The sequence below is a fragment of the Colletotrichum navitas genome, assembly GCF_030913465.1.
Source record: "Colletotrichum navitas strain CBS 125086 chromosome Unknown LY79scaffold_48, whole genome shotgun sequence".
Taxonomy (NCBI): domain Eukaryota; kingdom Fungi; phylum Ascomycota; class Sordariomycetes; order Glomerellales; family Glomerellaceae; genus Colletotrichum; species Colletotrichum navitas.
In genome coordinates this window covers 27,415-41,760 of record NW_026850594.1, presented here as the reverse complement: position 1 = coordinate 41,760, position 14,346 = coordinate 27,415, and the positions used below count along the sequence as shown (strand labels likewise).

The 14,346-nt window shown below is 52.0% G+C and overlaps 8 protein-coding genes across 8 annotated transcripts; 4 read left to right on the top strand and 4 right to left on the bottom strand.

Annotated features, from left to right (window-relative positions):
* Positions 1–244: 244 nt before the first annotated feature.
* LY79DRAFT_277250 (uncharacterized protein) lies at positions 245–2,312 on the top strand. The gene has a single exon (XM_060552083.1). The coding sequence runs from the start codon at positions 639–641 to the stop codon at positions 2,016–2,018; it is 1,380 nt and encodes a 459-aa protein (XP_060412069.1). The 5' UTR covers positions 245–638; the 3' UTR covers positions 2,019–2,312.
* Positions 2,313–2,328: 16 nt separating this feature from the next.
* LY79DRAFT_559513 (uncharacterized protein) lies at positions 2,329–3,770 on the bottom strand. The gene has a single exon (XM_060558260.1). It carries the CDS (start codon positions 3,644–3,646, stop codon positions 2,723–2,725), a length of 924 nt encoding a protein of 307 aa, XP_060412068.1. The 5' UTR covers positions 3,647–3,770; the 3' UTR covers positions 2,329–2,722.
* Positions 3,771–4,262: 492 nt separating this feature from the next.
* On the bottom strand, positions 4,263–4,809 carry LY79DRAFT_277241 (uncharacterized protein). The gene is made up of 2 exons (XM_060552082.1): positions 4,579–4,809; positions 4,263–4,503 (listed from the first exon to the last, which is right to left on the bottom strand). Exons 1-2 carry the CDS (start codon positions 4,642–4,644, stop codon positions 4,315–4,317), a joined length of 255 nt encoding a protein of 84 aa, XP_060412067.1. The 5' UTR covers positions 4,645–4,809; the 3' UTR covers positions 4,263–4,314.
* A 668-nt stretch (positions 4,810–5,477) lies between these two features.
* LY79DRAFT_671291 (alpha glucoside transporter) lies at positions 5,478–7,509 on the bottom strand (the record flags this gene model as incomplete). Its single annotated transcript, XM_060563895.1, has 2 exons — positions 5,478–6,922; positions 7,119–7,509. 2 exons carry the CDS (start codon positions 7,507–7,509, stop codon positions 5,478–5,480), a joined length of 1,836 nt encoding a protein of 611 aa, XP_060412066.1.
* A 382-nt stretch (positions 7,510–7,891) lies between these two features.
* On the bottom strand, positions 7,892–8,980 carry LY79DRAFT_660725 (uncharacterized protein; the record flags this gene model as incomplete). Its single annotated transcript, XM_060562777.1, has 3 exons — positions 8,345–8,980; positions 8,100–8,301; positions 7,892–7,965 (listed from the first exon to the last, which is right to left on the bottom strand). Exons 1-3 carry the CDS (start codon positions 8,738–8,740, stop codon positions 7,892–7,894), a joined length of 672 nt encoding a protein of 223 aa, XP_060412065.1. The 5' UTR covers positions 8,741–8,980.
* A 941-nt stretch (positions 8,981–9,921) lies between these two features.
* Positions 9,922–11,082, top strand: LY79DRAFT_519553 (nucleoside phosphorylase domain-containing protein; the record flags this gene model as incomplete). The annotated part of the gene is made up of 1 exon (XM_060555152.1): positions 9,922–11,082. One exon carries the CDS (start codon positions 9,922–9,924, stop codon positions 11,080–11,082), a length of 1,161 nt encoding a protein of 386 aa, XP_060412064.1.
* Positions 11,083–11,212: 130 nt separating this feature from the next.
* LY79DRAFT_704988 (uncharacterized protein) lies at positions 11,213–12,208 on the top strand. Its single transcript, XM_060564994.1, has 2 exons — positions 11,213–11,903; positions 11,996–12,208. The coding sequence occupies exons 1-2, from the start codon at positions 11,228–11,230 to the stop codon at positions 12,115–12,117; spliced, it is 798 nt and encodes a 265-aa protein (XP_060412063.1). The 5' UTR covers positions 11,213–11,227; the 3' UTR covers positions 12,118–12,208.
* A 321-nt stretch (positions 12,209–12,529) lies between these two features.
* LY79DRAFT_475974 (ankyrin repeat-containing domain protein) lies at positions 12,530–13,684 on the top strand (the record flags this gene model as incomplete). Its single annotated transcript, XM_060553235.1, has 2 exons — positions 12,530–13,463; positions 13,515–13,684. Coding segments are annotated over 2 exons (1,104 nt in total), but the record flags the coding sequence as incomplete, so codon positions are not given.
* Positions 13,685–14,346: the final 662 nt, after the last annotated feature.

Sequence of the window (14,346 nt, the reverse complement as noted above, 5' to 3'; positions counted from 1 at the left end):
AGATCGAAAATCTCGACGGAGATCATCCGGGTTGCCCGCCACACGTGGAGGGAAATTCCTCGATGATTGGCGGCCTTGACGGAGTCGGTTGCGTCGGTCTGGATCTTCGACACCGTTTTCTCCGTCTGGGGGCTTTCCCGGAGGCCCGGGAATGAAAACCGAATTGAACAACCGAGCGGACATATATAGAGAACTTAGTCTTTCAGTTAGTTCTTCCATACTGGCGGGAATAAGCCTGAATGATCAAGTAACATCATCAAGTTCAGGGGTCCTATCGGTTGGATTGACGAGATCATACCTAACCCTACACTCAAAAGATTAACTTCAGTGACTTTCATATTCTGGACCGTGATCCGCAGTCCCTCACGACAACTTCATACGTTGTGTTTGCGCAATGGCAGATTATCATTCCGATATTTCATCCAGTTTCTTATTGGTTAAGAGCTCTATCCAATAGGCACTCACACTTCCTTGTAAGCACGCGTTCGGCTAGCTTGCACCATTCTCTCCGGCGACAAGTTCTCCCATCTTCAAGCACTGCGCGAAAACGACCTCAACGACCGCTCGGACGACAGTCGCCTGCTGAAAACAACCCCTCCAAGGCCGCTCGCCGCTAAAGGCGACCTTCCAAGGCCACTATGGACAAAGACGCTCCTCAGGGAGCAGTTCATATGCCAAAAGGTGGCCAATCCGCCACGGGCAAGGTCACGAAGCCCATCTCGAGCACCATTCCCCTCTCCGGGTGGAGTGACATCGACCTCTCATCTCATCGAAGGGTCATCGAGAATGTCTTTACGGTCGATGCTCAGCCCTTCAACGACTTGGTCACCCAAGTCTGGGTGTTCATCCAATTACATTACTCTACTGGTGGAAAGCACATCCCCATTGGTCTCTTTCGATACTACTGCATGACAATGTGGTGGTACCGCGCTCTCTTCTTGCAAGATACAAACGGTAACAACCTCACAACCGAGCAGAAGAATTTCCTGAACTTCATGGGTACTAGCGGTGAATACCACATTCCTAGCCACATTGCTCAATATCTCTCCAATATGGGCAACTTTCAACAAGGCGGTGAGGCGTTCCGCTTCCGCCTGCAGCCTCACACGCTGCTCTCTCGAGACTCCGATACTGTCGCAGCTGGTTGGTTCACAAACGATACACATGCGAACGATCAAAGCAACTGGTGGAAATACGCGCAACTCCCTTCTCCTGGCGTGTACACAGCATACGCTTGTAATGAAGCGGACAACGTATCCGGGGGTAACAGCCAAAACACCCTCGACGGTATCGCTCCGGACATCCCTGGAGCCACCGCCGTTCCCACAGACAACATCGTTGGTTGGTCGAATATGCACCAGAAGGCGTGCCACAGTTCTTGGCGCTCAACATATTTCAATCTCGGTTGGTCCGGTACCGGTTTACCCCCGGATCTTGAGACCCAATTCAACCTCTCTACTTCTACTTTGAAGTGGATGTCTGGCCGCCTGAGTGTGATGAAAGACCTCAAGGTCCACTCCTCGAAACATCTCACCCTCTCGCCACACGGCCATCCTCTCCAGGCCTACTACCTGTGGCAAGATGTCCCGCATCACGCGACGGACTTGCGCCCTCCCGCCGCCCACGCCGTCGGTAATGTTCTTCGTGCTACTCATCAATACGAGGTGGCCTTGGCATCCCGGTTCTCCATGGACCCGAAGATTCTCGGCCCGGCCTTTTCGTTTGGCTACCGCCTCGAAAGACGTCGAATATTTCGTGACATCCACAACGAACAACCACGCACATGCAGTAACTCTTGCTTCCAACCTTGGCTCTTTGTCGACAGTGATAACCAGTACACGACGGTCGATGAATCTTGGTTCAACGACATGAACCTTCCGCTCAACTTTGGCTCCGGCACTTTTCTCAGTGTCGTTCGATTTAGAACGAACTCCTTGCTGAGATCTAATGCGCTCAGTGCGGCCCTTGTCCCTAGCGACGTGAGAAAATTGCCAGTGTCACAAGATCCAATTAGTTAGGTTTATATAGTAGTTACTTCAGTATATTACTAGGTATTAAAGAAGAGAAGGAGCATAAGGAGTATTGTTGGAATAACAATGTCACATGATCGTACGACAAACCCGACACAGTCATTACGACTCAGACACTGAAATAAGAGGTCCACCATATTGGTTACTCAGACCTCGGGTACGAAGGGCAAAGACTTATTATACCAGACTGACTCGCTTGTACGAAGTACTTAAGGCTAGCACACTAGGCAACACTTAGTCTTAGGAAAGATAGTCACGGATAATAGATCTTTGGTTCACCCCTTGTTTTATCGTACATGCACGTATAAGAGTCTATTCAACAAGTGTAGTTATTGCTAGCACTATTGAGATATATGCCAGGCAATCTAAGGTAAATCACGTGGTCTTAGGCCGGCCCGTTCTCTGTGAGATGCCTAGCATCCCGACAGTAATGCTTTTTTTCTACTTCTATTTCAACACAAATTCTCTTCAGCCTTCGCTCTCTGGTCTCCGGCAAAAGATGAACTGCTTGTCTCTTGGAAACAGCTGAGTCTCCCCCTTGTTTAATCAAGGAGGGGGAGTAACGGTCATGGTATATAAGCTGTGGTTCGCAATGGCAACCAAAAATCTTCTTTTGTCGTCACACAGTATATTGATCGCTACATGTAATGAGCCTTCGCGCTAGCCACAGAATACAAACGGCCACGCTGTATCTATTGGCCCTCGACCTTTTGAACAACCTTCTTGACAACCTCGTCCAGATTCTCCTCCGCAATGCCGAGCTTACTCAGGTCGCCGACCTTGGCGTTGTAGTCGCCACCCCGGCCCTCGCGCATGTGGTTGGCGTAGAACGCGACAAAGACGGCGCCTTGGTCGCCTTGCCTGAACTTCTCCTCCGCGTCGGCGACCGTCGGCGCGATGTCCAGCACCTCGACCTTCCAGTCCTTCTCCTCGGTGCCCGTGGCGCGCAGGACGCTGTCGAACATCTCCCGCTGCGTGATGTAGAACGACTTGAGGTACAGCGGCCGGTTGCGGAACGTCTCGAGCTCGGCCTCGGGCAGGCTCAGCAGGCCCGCCGTGCCCTTGGCCGTGTTGCTGAGCGTCGTCGTGGGGAGCTTCACGGCGTCGCCGAACAGCCGCGCCGAGCGGCCCTTGATGTCGATGCCCCAGAGGCCCCGCTCGAGCGACCAGTCGAACCAGGGGTTGTTGACGACGGCGACCCAGCTCATGCCGAGCTCCTCGGCCAGGTTGCGGAACTGCTCCTTGATCGCGAGGAGGGGGCTGGCGTCCCGCAGCTTGGACGGCACCAGGTCGGAGCCGAACTCGGTAGGGAGGACCCACTTGACGCCGGCCTTGGCCGCCGCGCGGATGAGCGACGGCTGGACGGACATAAAGCCATCCATGCCGAGCTGGAGGACGACGACGTCCTGGCCGCGGAAGGCTGAGAGGAGAAATTCCTCGTCGGCGTAGTCGCCCGCCTTGACGATCACGTCGGCGGGGAAGGTGGCGGACGATGCGGCGCGGGTGACGGCGGTGATGGTGTGGATGTTTTTCTCACGCAGGGCGTTGAGGGTGACGCCGCCGATGGTGCCGCTGGCGCCGACGATGGCGATCTTGCGTCCCTGCTGTCCAGACATTGTGATGATGGGTTTGTGCTTGATTGCTCCTTTGATGTGGTGGCGATGCTGGGCTGCTTCAAGGTGTATGCAGGATATAAGTGCTGTTGGTATTGCTAATGCTGATACTGCTCTATCTGGTCGTCATCTTCACGTCCGTCTGGGTCGGCGGTGGCCTCTATTTAATGTCCGCCACGAGCAAAGCAAATCCCAATGGATCTATCGAGACATCCCTAGCCATTTCCATCCATCACGTGGAGAATCCCCTCCTGCGGAGGGGGTTTCGAAGGAGAGCCTCTCTGCAGGAGGGGACAATGCTGGACAGTAATACTATGGCATGACTAATGGAGTGGACGATTTCTAAGCTGTCATTGCAGCTGATCGACACCACTGCTTGGGCTCGGAGATAAACAACTCCTGCTTCTGGATAGATAGCGGACGCTGCGGACTTTTAACATGCCTGATCGAGCTAGCGCGAACGTTACATCCGCAACTCCCCTGGTTTCTGAATAAGCAGGTTGGTTGTCAGCAGGGACTTCCTGTTAGCATAGCGCCATTATTGGACGTTTATGTTTGGAGGAGCTGGTCATTCACCGGGGTTGTCAAAGCAGAACGGTAAGCAATAAGCAACGCGTTTAATTCCATAGTGACTGCCTATAAATTTCCCCAAAATGATAAACAAGAGCAGATTAGCAGCCAATGCCGACCTTCCTGGAGACCGAGCAGCAGTCGGCGTCGCACTGCGCCAGTGTGACATTGTTATCCTGGCAAAAGTGACCCTTTTCAGTTTGAAATCTAGCGCCTGCGAAGCACCTTCCGCCCAACTTCTTCTCACATGCTTCGAGATCTTTCCAGCAGCAGTCAGGCGTAGAGCCACACTGTTAGTGATTAAGTGTGTTAGTTAGTCTTCATAGTTTATATGAGAGGATAGGAGGAAAGGGGGCAACGCCTACAAAAGACTCCGCGCTAACCGCTGTAGCGAAGAGCAGGCAGATGGGGGCAGCAATAGAAAGCTTCATTGTTGCAGTAGAGGGTTATTGTTGTTGCAGTCGTGAATGTTGTAGTGAAGTGTGAATGTTGTAGTGAAGTGTGAATGTTGTAGTGAAGTGTGATTGTTAGTTGTTGTCCAATGTGGTATGAAGAGGATTTGTCTAGACGAGTGACGCCTACTAGTTTATATAGATAGATATTAATGAATAATCACCAACTTGAACTCTAATGTATTGCATTTCAATTCCTTAGATCTGTTCATCTATTTTCGATCTGCCAAGACCCGGCTACTTTCTTGTACTACTAGACATCACTTAGCCCCAAACCTATCGGCATCACCTGTTCACTTGGCAACAGTATCAACGGGCTTGCCGATCGTAGCGGCTACAGCTAGGTCAACTGCACAATTCGTGCTCTTGCGTACTTTGCAGTTGGGTGCTCCTGACACGGGGTTTGTCTCAACATTTCCTAGGCGGGCTAATTATAAGTCTACCTACCCACCCTTCGGAGCCCCCACGTTTCGGCATACCATTAATAATGCCATTAAGACCACCACCACTTCATTTAATTAACTATCAACAACCCCTTGATGCCATGATAATACAAGTTTCAGCCTTACTAGATAATTCAGATACACTAGATTTATCGTGGGGGGTGCTGAAGAGTGGGGGGGTTGACTCATGGCAATCTCTGTAAACCCTTGAACCTAGATGAAGATGCAGGCCCATAGATACAGTTGAGATCTAAAAGAGGGGCGCGTCAGGGAGAAAAGATGAGAAAAGATGTGGATCGACAAGATGGCTAATAAATGGAACTAGTGTCAGGTGCACAAAATCTCCAAAGGAGTGCTCGAGTCAAGAAGTCAAGGAGAAGGAGGAGACAAGATCTTCTCGCCGCCGTCAAAGATTTCCACCTCGGTGCTCTCAAAGTCCCTGGTCGGAACGTTGTTGTGGAAGAGGAAGTCCAGCTCCTCGTACGTGCGCCCCTTGGTCTCGGGAAGCCGGAAGTAAGCCCAGACGAAGGTGGCGAACGCCGAGCCGCCCCAGACGAACCCCGTCGTCCCCTTGAGGTTCCAGGCGGTCGGGTTCATCAGATACGGCTGAACGGTGCTGGCCAGCAGGCCGACGATGTAGTACGTAAAGCGCGCGACGCAGATGGTCTTCTGGCGGAGCCGCGTCGAGCCGACCTCGGCAGGGATTGCCCACCCGAGCTGGCCCACGGACAGCTGGAACGTGAAGGTCCAGACGAGTGTGAGGCAGGCCTGGACCCAGCCGATGGGCCCCGCCGCCGCCGCCGCGCCCGGCGCACGTGCGATCTGGTCGAGGACGCCGATGAAGAACAGGATGGCGGCCATGCTGGCCATGCCCCAGAGGTAGATGCGGCGCCGGCCGAAATACGGCATCAGCGCCACCCAGTTGACGGCGGTTCCGACCAGGGCCAGCGCCGTCCCGCCTACGTTGAGATCGTAGTTGTCCTGCGGCTTCAGGCCGGCCTGCTGAAAGAAGTAAACCGAGTTGTACGCGAACGTCGAGCCAGAGAGCACCTGCCCCGCGAAGGCGACGCAGGCGATCTCCGTCCGGCGCCGCTCGACGCCCCGGAAGCAGTCCCAGTAGCTGGTCCCCGTCTGGTGGGCCTGCTCCAACCGGTCCGTCTCGACAATCTCCCGCAGCCGGGCCTTGGCGTCCAGGCTGCTCACCTTGCGTCTCTGCAGGCGGGATAGCGCCTGCTCCGCCTCGTCGAGCCGGCCGGCCCGCACGAGGTGCCACGGGGACTCGGGCGCGAACAGCAGCACCGGGACGAGGAGCACCGGCCAGGACCACTGCAGGGCGAAGGGGATGCGGAAGGACCACTCGTCCCGCCGGGGCAGCAGGCCGGCGAGGACGGCGGCGGATATGAGCTGTCCGATGATGAAGCACATATTGGTCCAGGTGGTCAGGTAGACGCGCAGGGCGAGCGGGAGGACTTCGGACGCGTAGGCCGGGGCCGAGGAAGCAAAGACGCCCCAGGGCAGGCCGCAGGCGATCTGGCCCAACATGAGCATGATCTTGTCGACGGCGAAGAAGGTGATGAAGATGCAGCCGGACAGCACGCACAGGGAGCCGACGAGGGCGGCCTTTTGCCCGTGCCGCTCGACGATGAAGCCGTTGGCGAGGACGCCGATGATGCAGCCAAAGGTGCTGCTGTTCCCGAGGATCGCCTGCCACATGGGCGACAGCTGGTCGCGGCCAAGGCTGTCCTTTATGTCGCCGTACTTCTTGGAGAACTCGGGGTGAGCGAAGAAGCTGCTGATGAGGATAGTGTCGTAGCCTGTTTATTGCGGTCAGTAGGCATGCCCTTGCATCTCGCCGTTTTCGTTCGCATCACATGAACCGGCTTATTAGTCGCCATGCAGTCGGATGGCTTACAAGACCCGTAAGCGAGACCGATGAAAGTGGTGAAGAAAGCGAGTGGGAGGAAGACGAGTAGTGAGATAGTGAGATGGAGACGGGCGCGATTGACATACCCTCCATAATCACACACAAAGACACCATCAAACTCCAAAAGATGGCCATAGGATACGCACGGATGGCTTCCCGGCGCGTGAGGCTTCGCTCGGCGTCGATCGCATCCTGGATCCATCCCTCGGCTTCGTGAAGGCCGCGCGTGTGGCCCGGCCGATCGTGTCCCAGGCTGGAGGAAGCATGGGGGCTGTCAACGGAGCCGAGGTCGTCCAGCTCGATGTTGTCGTTGTCGGAAAGCGAGGAGACGTCCCCGGAAAGAAGGGCGAAGGCCTCATCGTCATCATCGTCGGCGTCGTGCGGGGCGGACGCACGGTGAGAATCGAGGGACGGTTTCGGCGAGCTCCGCCTGGAGGCGAGCTTCTCGAAGCGGACGCCGTCGTGCGAGGAGGCCATCGTGTGCTCAGGTCACCATTTCCCTCGTTGTGGTGAAGCCGGGCGCTCTGAGAGTGAAGCGGGCTAAGCGATCGGTTCCGGCAAACTATATACAGGGCGATGAGAATGTTAATCTGATATACTTTAGACTCCCCCGCCTCGAGTCATGTCGGATGGTGACTTTACATAGTACAGACGTTGTGCTGCGCCACGACGCCGCAGCGGACCATGCGCTGCTTCACGAGACTTGTCTTGGATGATGATAAGATGCACCCTATGGAAGCCGATCGTGCAGCAGCTGCGTCACTCGGTGATGAAGGAACGAGGTCGGAGGGCTCTTAGGTGATCGGGCGGGGGTGTCCGTCCGTGATGGATGGCCGGATGAGCTGGAAGCTTCAGCGTTTCAGGAACAATCCGGCAGATCGGCCTCAACCGTATGGTACACGCTAGTCCGCTTTGGGCAAACAGTCTCTCGTTCTACATATTCATATATTCATCATGGAAAAGCCTATCATAGGGGCACCCAGCGAGTACGTGCTTTTCACGTTCGTGTAGTGCCCATAACTCTGCATCTTTTCCTTGAACAACTTTTCGAAAATGGAGGCGTTTACTTGCATCCTCGGTGTCTAAATTCCCGATACCACAAGGCGCGTCTTGTCGACATAGCAATAAGGTGGCGTGCTCAAAACATCCATCATAGTCTACTTCGGTCATCGTGGCCGAGCTTGAAGAATAATCCAGGTACGGGCCTGACTGTCTCACGTGTAAAACTTGCAAGGTTGTTCTTGAGGCAAATTCAGAGACAAACATTTTCTGATCACAATTTCAGCCACACATTATTACATTTGCTACTTACCATAGTAATAGGCTTGCAACAAAGCCCGAGACTAGTCAGATCCAATCTCCCTAAAGACCAACAGTCGCTGGGTTCCAAGGATTCGAAATTAGGCGAATCAATCTCACGGCGAAAACTTAATTCATCGACCCGCTGCCGGTACCAACTTAAGGGTCGCTCATGCTGATGATGCACAAATCTCCGAAGGGAAGCACGGTGATGTAACACTACTCGCCAGATTTCTACTGGGTACGCAGGGGCGGATGTGGATAGGAACAACTCCTCAAGCCCCTGAAACTCTTGGAAAAACCCCGAAAGCGCCTCGTATGAGTGATCCGAATCGTCATCAAACGACCACTGAAGCTCGAGAGATCTCAAGTTGAGAGGTTCCGCGCTTTCGTTCAACAAGCGAATCATATACCTCACGGACACTAACTAATAGTACATACGCGCTTTACCTACACCTGAGTAACGTTAGCTCGCCCGCACAGAATACTTACTACAATTACTACATTGTACCTATATAATCACCCGCAACAAGAACTTCGTACCTAATCCATATTAAGTGTGGGGACCGATTTGTAGCTGCTTTAACCTAAGCCAAAGCTGAGCAAAGGTAAGCAGAGGGTGAGCCTAGGCTAGTCACCCTAAGCCCAGCCCTCGTTAGTGTTTTAGTTTGCAAGTAAACTGGATGTGAGCTGTACTGAGAGTAGGGGTGACTGTACTGCACTGCCCCAATACATCGAGGCGTCACTTATTGAATAGAGAGCTCCATTTGCGATCAGAATGACCACCTCCGGATTTCATGCCTCAGATCATGCCTCCTCGTCACCTCAAACTGAGAGAGAACCACAGAATAACAGCAAATCAGGGGACAGGGCACAGTGCTATAAAGAATCACCGATTGCCGGGCCAGGTGAGCCAAGAAAACTGAGCTGTGGTGAGGGGAAAATGGCTCGAAAAGGAAAGAAAAAAAAAAGGAAAAAACAGACAACATACAACACCGGGTGTTTGCTAGTCGTCAATAATTTCACTGGAATCATCTGAATGGAGCCAGGCGACTTTCTTTATAATGACTTTGACAACCTAAAGTGGTAGGTAACGCTCCTGGAAACGGACGGCGGAACATAGTGTAACCGATCGAGATGTGATATCATCGTTGAAGACCAAGCCTACGTTTAGTGGTCTATGTAAGACGACCGGGTGACCTATGAGGACTGCAGCTGATGCCAAGATGGCGGCCTCGACATGCCACAAGCTTGAGCTGAAGCCTTTCTGTTCCCTTCTTCCTTGCGACATATGCTGCTCTCTGCCCGTACATACGCTCCTAGAAAGCATCCAGCCTTGCTGCAAGGCTCCCACTGCTAGATGTTCGCCATAGCCACGAATCACATCTACCGCTTCTCTCAACGACTTTGTAGGTCCCCAGCGGGATGTTTGATGCTTGGGATGACGCTGACTGCCTACCTATAGCCTGATCGAGTCTCCGCACCGATTTGAGGCTTCCAATTTCTGCGACGACGTTACTACCCCTATTGGATGCCTTGATGGAGCCGAAGAGAAAGCACCCTCCCGAGGTCACTTACAATGAACAATATATGCCATCTTGCAAACGACGCCAACTCGGACAGGAAGCAAGACCCAAGCTCGCCTATCATGAATATACTGTGGGTTGGATATGCGCCATACCCACGGAATACGCCGCGGCGCAGGCGCTTTTGGACGAAGAGCATGCGTATCCACATGATCTGCACCCAAACTCGAGTGACAGGAACTACTACGCATTCGGCAGAATTGGGTCACATGACGTTGTGATGACCGTCTTAGCGGAGATGGGAATTGCAGCCGCTGCAACGACTGCAGCGAATATGGAACGCACCTTTCCCAATATTGGGATCCGATTGATGGTGGGAATCGGCGGTGGCGCTCCGACTCGAAACAATGACATCCGCCTTGGGGATGTCGTCGTCAGTACTGTTCATAATGGGAAGAGCAGTGTGTTTCAATACGACTTTGGGAAAGATATACAGGGTCAGAGCTTCCAACAAATTGGCGTCTTAGATCAGCCACCTCAGCGCTTGCGTGCGGCAGCCGTTGGACTTCGGGCTCGGCATATGAGAGATGGGCACAAAATCGAAGAGACGATCAACGGTCTTCTTCATAATAAGCCGAGTTTGAGGAGCCACTTTGCCCGACCAAGTTCAGACAGCGACAAGCTGTACAAAAGCACTTTTGTTCACCCTGGGAACTCTACAGAAACCTGCGCTGCAGCTTGTCGGCATGATCCCTCAAACCTCGTCGAGAGATCTCCACGAAACGGAGACAAGTTGGTTGTCCATTATGGCACAATAGCTTCAGCCAATCAGGTCATGAAGAACGCTGAGACTCGGGATAAACTTGCGGCCAAATATCACGTCTTATGCCTTGAAATGGAAGCTGCAGGATTGAGCAATTACTTCCCTTGCTTAGTTGTTCGCGGCATATGCGATTACTCGGATTCCCACAAGAACAAGGAATGGCAAGGATATGCAGCAATGACTGCTGCTACGTATGTGAAAGATCTTCTTTACGAGCTCACTCCTCTGTGTTCTTCGTCTCCCGTTCTTACCTCAACTGAGTTTCAAGACCCAAAGGCTGCAGCTGATAGAGAAAGGCTAAGCGACGAGCAGTGGGAGAAGCTGTTGAATTCATTGAGATTCGACCAGATTGATGCCCGGCAAATGACAATCAAAAAGGCGCACTCTAAGACCTGCAAGTGAGTGCTGAAGAGTTCCGAGTACCTTGACTGGCTGGACCATACAAAACGCAAAGATCATTATGGGTTCTTATGGATCAAGGGAAAGCCAGGCACGAGAAAATCCACGTTGATGAAGTCTGTCTCCGAAAATTAATTATCGGAAGACAATGAAAAAGGGCACCCTGATCACATTCTTCTTCAACGCACGAGGCGAGCAACTTCAAAAGTCGACAACAGGGATGTACCGATCACTGCTTTTTCAACTCATCGAGGCCCTTCCTCAACTTCGGACGGCCTTAGACTTCCATGCTCTAATGAAACGAAATACTAGGCTCCGTGAGTGGACCATCGAGCTCCTCAAGGAGCTGCTCGAAGAGGTATTCCGGAACCTCAAAGATGAATCTGTAACATGCTTCATTGACGCGTTGGATGAATGCGATGAAGATCAGATCCGGGACATGGTCTCGTTTTTTGAGAGCGTTAGCGAAAACACCACGGCAATGGATATCGGCTTCCAAGTCTGCTTCTCAAGCAGACATTACCCTCACATCACCATTTCAAAGGCAGCAAGCCTCATCCTAGAAGGACAGGAAGGGCACAAAGATGACATTGTCAAGTATGTGCTTAGTGAGCTGAGGATAGGAACCAGCAAGATAGCCCAACAGGTCCGCCATGAGCTCCAAGAAAAGGCATCTGGGGTTTTCATGTGGGTGGTCCTCGTTGTGGGCATTCTAAACAAGGAATACGACGGCGGTCGCCTGCATCGACTTCGACAAAGACTTCGGGAACTCCCCGGTGACCTCAACACCCTGTTTCGCGACATCCTCATCCGCGATCGTCACTGTAGAGATGAGTTGCTTCTATGTATTCAATGGGTGCTCTTCGCAGAGGATCCGCTCAGCCCAGAACAACTGTACTTTGCGATATTGGCAAAGATCTCCCTGAGATCGTTAACGAAAACGCCGATGAAGTCCGTAAATCAGCGGAGGCAAGGTTGCCTTTTGTGCGATATGCGACGCAGCAGGTCTTGTACCATTCGGACCTAGCAGAAGCATGAGGAGTCAGCCAGGTTGATTTTCTGCAAACATTCGATCTTGCCAGTTGGACAGCGCTGAGCAATCTTTTGGAAGAAGAGCACGAAATCTGGCGACACAAAGCTCACGTCAGCCTCTTGTACATCCTAGCTGAGCAAAAACAGAGCCAACCTCATCAGAATCCAGCGCTCAAAATTAGCATGCTTCGAAATCGAAGCTGAGAGATATGCAGCTCCGATATTTGCAGCTTTCGGCACTGGGGGTTTCGAGACGGTACACGCATTCCTGGTTGCCTTCAAGGAGGCATACCCTAACAGCTTAGCACTCATTGATCTTGGAATGCAATACAACCAGCAAAACACTAAACTCTACAAATCAAGAGGCCAGTTCATATTCTCGGCAAGAAGAAGCATTTTTTCTAATGTTCTAGGCCTTGGACATGAAATGATTATTGCTCTCGTTATCGAGCGTGGATTGGTTGACGTGAATGCTGAAGAGGGGCCTCGACTCACGACGCCACTATCATACGCCGCCGAGAAAGGGTTATTGATGATAGTCCAGCTTCTTTTGAAGAGTAGCAAGGTAAACATGGACCACAAGGACGAAGACGGCATGACACCCCTAGCGCATGCTGCCAAAGACGGACACGAGACTATTGTCAAGATGCTTCTTGATACTGGCCGCGTTGATCCTGACATTGCAGATAGAAATGGCCGAACACCTTTCTGTCATGCTTGCGAATGTGGACACGAGTCTATTGTCAAGATGCTTCTTGAGACTGGTAGGGTCGATATCAACCACCAGTCTGAGGATGGCTGGACGCCATTATGGCATGCAGTGAGAGGGCTACACCAGGCTGTTATTCAGCTTCTTCTTGAGTCTGATCAGGTCGAGGCGAATTACAAAAATCGATGGGGTGAAACGCCATTCTCATATATTACATATGATACCTGGTCTACAGACATTTTCCGGCTTTTTCTCAGGGCCGGGAAAGTTGATGTGAACTCGAAAGATGCCATCGGTCGAACGCCACTCATAGCTGTCCTATCTTATGACAGTCATCGCAGCACGAAGGATGGCAGGCTTTTAGTTGAGACCGGTATGGTCGAACCGAATTCGAGAGATAACAACGGTCGAACAACTCTCTCAAGGCTTGCAAGTTATGATGATGTACCGATCTTCAAGTCTCTCTTCGAAAACAGCACCGCCGAGCTAGACTGTAAAGATTACTCAGGAAGAACACCGCTCTCACATGCTGCAGGCGGAGCTGCAGCCAATACTATCAAACTTCTTCTGGGCAGTCATCGGGTCGAGGCGGATTTGAAGGATAACCTGGGCCGAACGCCACTCTCATATGCTGCGACCGGGCGTTGGTTGCACAGCTATTGTAAGGATGTGGTGGGTTCCGGGGACAAACCAGCTGATCCTATCGCGGAGACCATTAAACTTCTTCTCGGCACTAATAAGGTCGAGATAGATTCCCAAGACACCTCAGGTCGAACGCCACTCCCTCATGCCGCCGAGCAACTTAACATCGCTTCCGTCTCCGCATTACTGGAAGCGGGAGCCAATCCTACTCTGAGGGACTACGGCGAACGAACACCGTTATCCTATGCAACTGGATTCAAATGGAGCTACAAAGAACAAGAGAAATGTGCGTAATCGGATTACTGGAATCTAGAGCGTATGCCTTATGGAATATTTCATGATGATTGAGGTTTATATGACCATAGTAGTAGATATGAGAGCGAAGTCCGAAACCTGATTACTCAAGTGCCAGGGAGAGTCTTGTCGAGGAAGGCCTGTGTCTGGCCACATGATCCAGTTTCTCGGGAAGTTGCCAGATGGAAAGCTTTTCTTGAAGAAGTTTAAACCACAGTATCTCGTTCTTGAACAAGTTTACGCCCTATCTACCTACCTAGACTAGATCCTGTAGCTGATATCTAGGCTTAAGTCACTTCACCTACTTGGCATTATGCACTGCAACCTGCGCATTAACAACGTTGTGTTTTCTAATTCTAGGATTGTCATTATTAACGTGGAAAGCCACTGTAGATTATACAATACATCCCAGATCTCATGCCCATTCTGCTTGAACTGGCAAGTTACATGGTCCCAATTCTCTGTTCAAACATTCAGGAACGGGACCAGCCCGTCCACAGATTCAAAATCCTGAGACTAGCAGATTCGGGTTATGTCTGCATGCAATATGCCAGTCAAGTCAGGGAATTCCTTTTTGCAGTACATCTTTT

Excerpts from the sequence above, each read along its gene's own strand:
- LY79DRAFT_277241 (XM_060552082.1), bottom strand. The coding sequence starts at position 4,644 with ATGAAGCTTTCTATTGCTGCCCCCATCTGCCTGCTCTTCGCTACAGCG. Across the intron at positions 4,504-4,578 it reads CGGTTAGCGCGGAGTCTTTT|TGTGGCTCTACGCCTGACTG; the intron begins GTAGGCGTTGCC and ends AATCACTAACAG.
- LY79DRAFT_277250 (XM_060552083.1), top strand. The coding sequence starts at position 639 with ATGGACAAAGACGCTCCTCAGGGAGCAGTTCATATGCCAAAAGGTGGC.
- LY79DRAFT_559513 (XM_060558260.1), bottom strand. The coding sequence starts at position 3,646 with ATGTCTGGACAGCAGGGACGCAAGATCGCCATCGTCGGCGCCAGCGGC.
- LY79DRAFT_704988 (XM_060564994.1), top strand. The coding sequence starts at position 11,228 with ATGAAAAAGGGCACCCTGATCACATTCTTCTTCAACGCACGAGGCGAG. Across the intron at positions 11,904-11,995 it reads CCTCATCCGCGATCGTCACT|ATCTCCCTGAGATCGTTAAC; the intron begins GTAGAGATGAGT and ends ATATTGGCAAAG.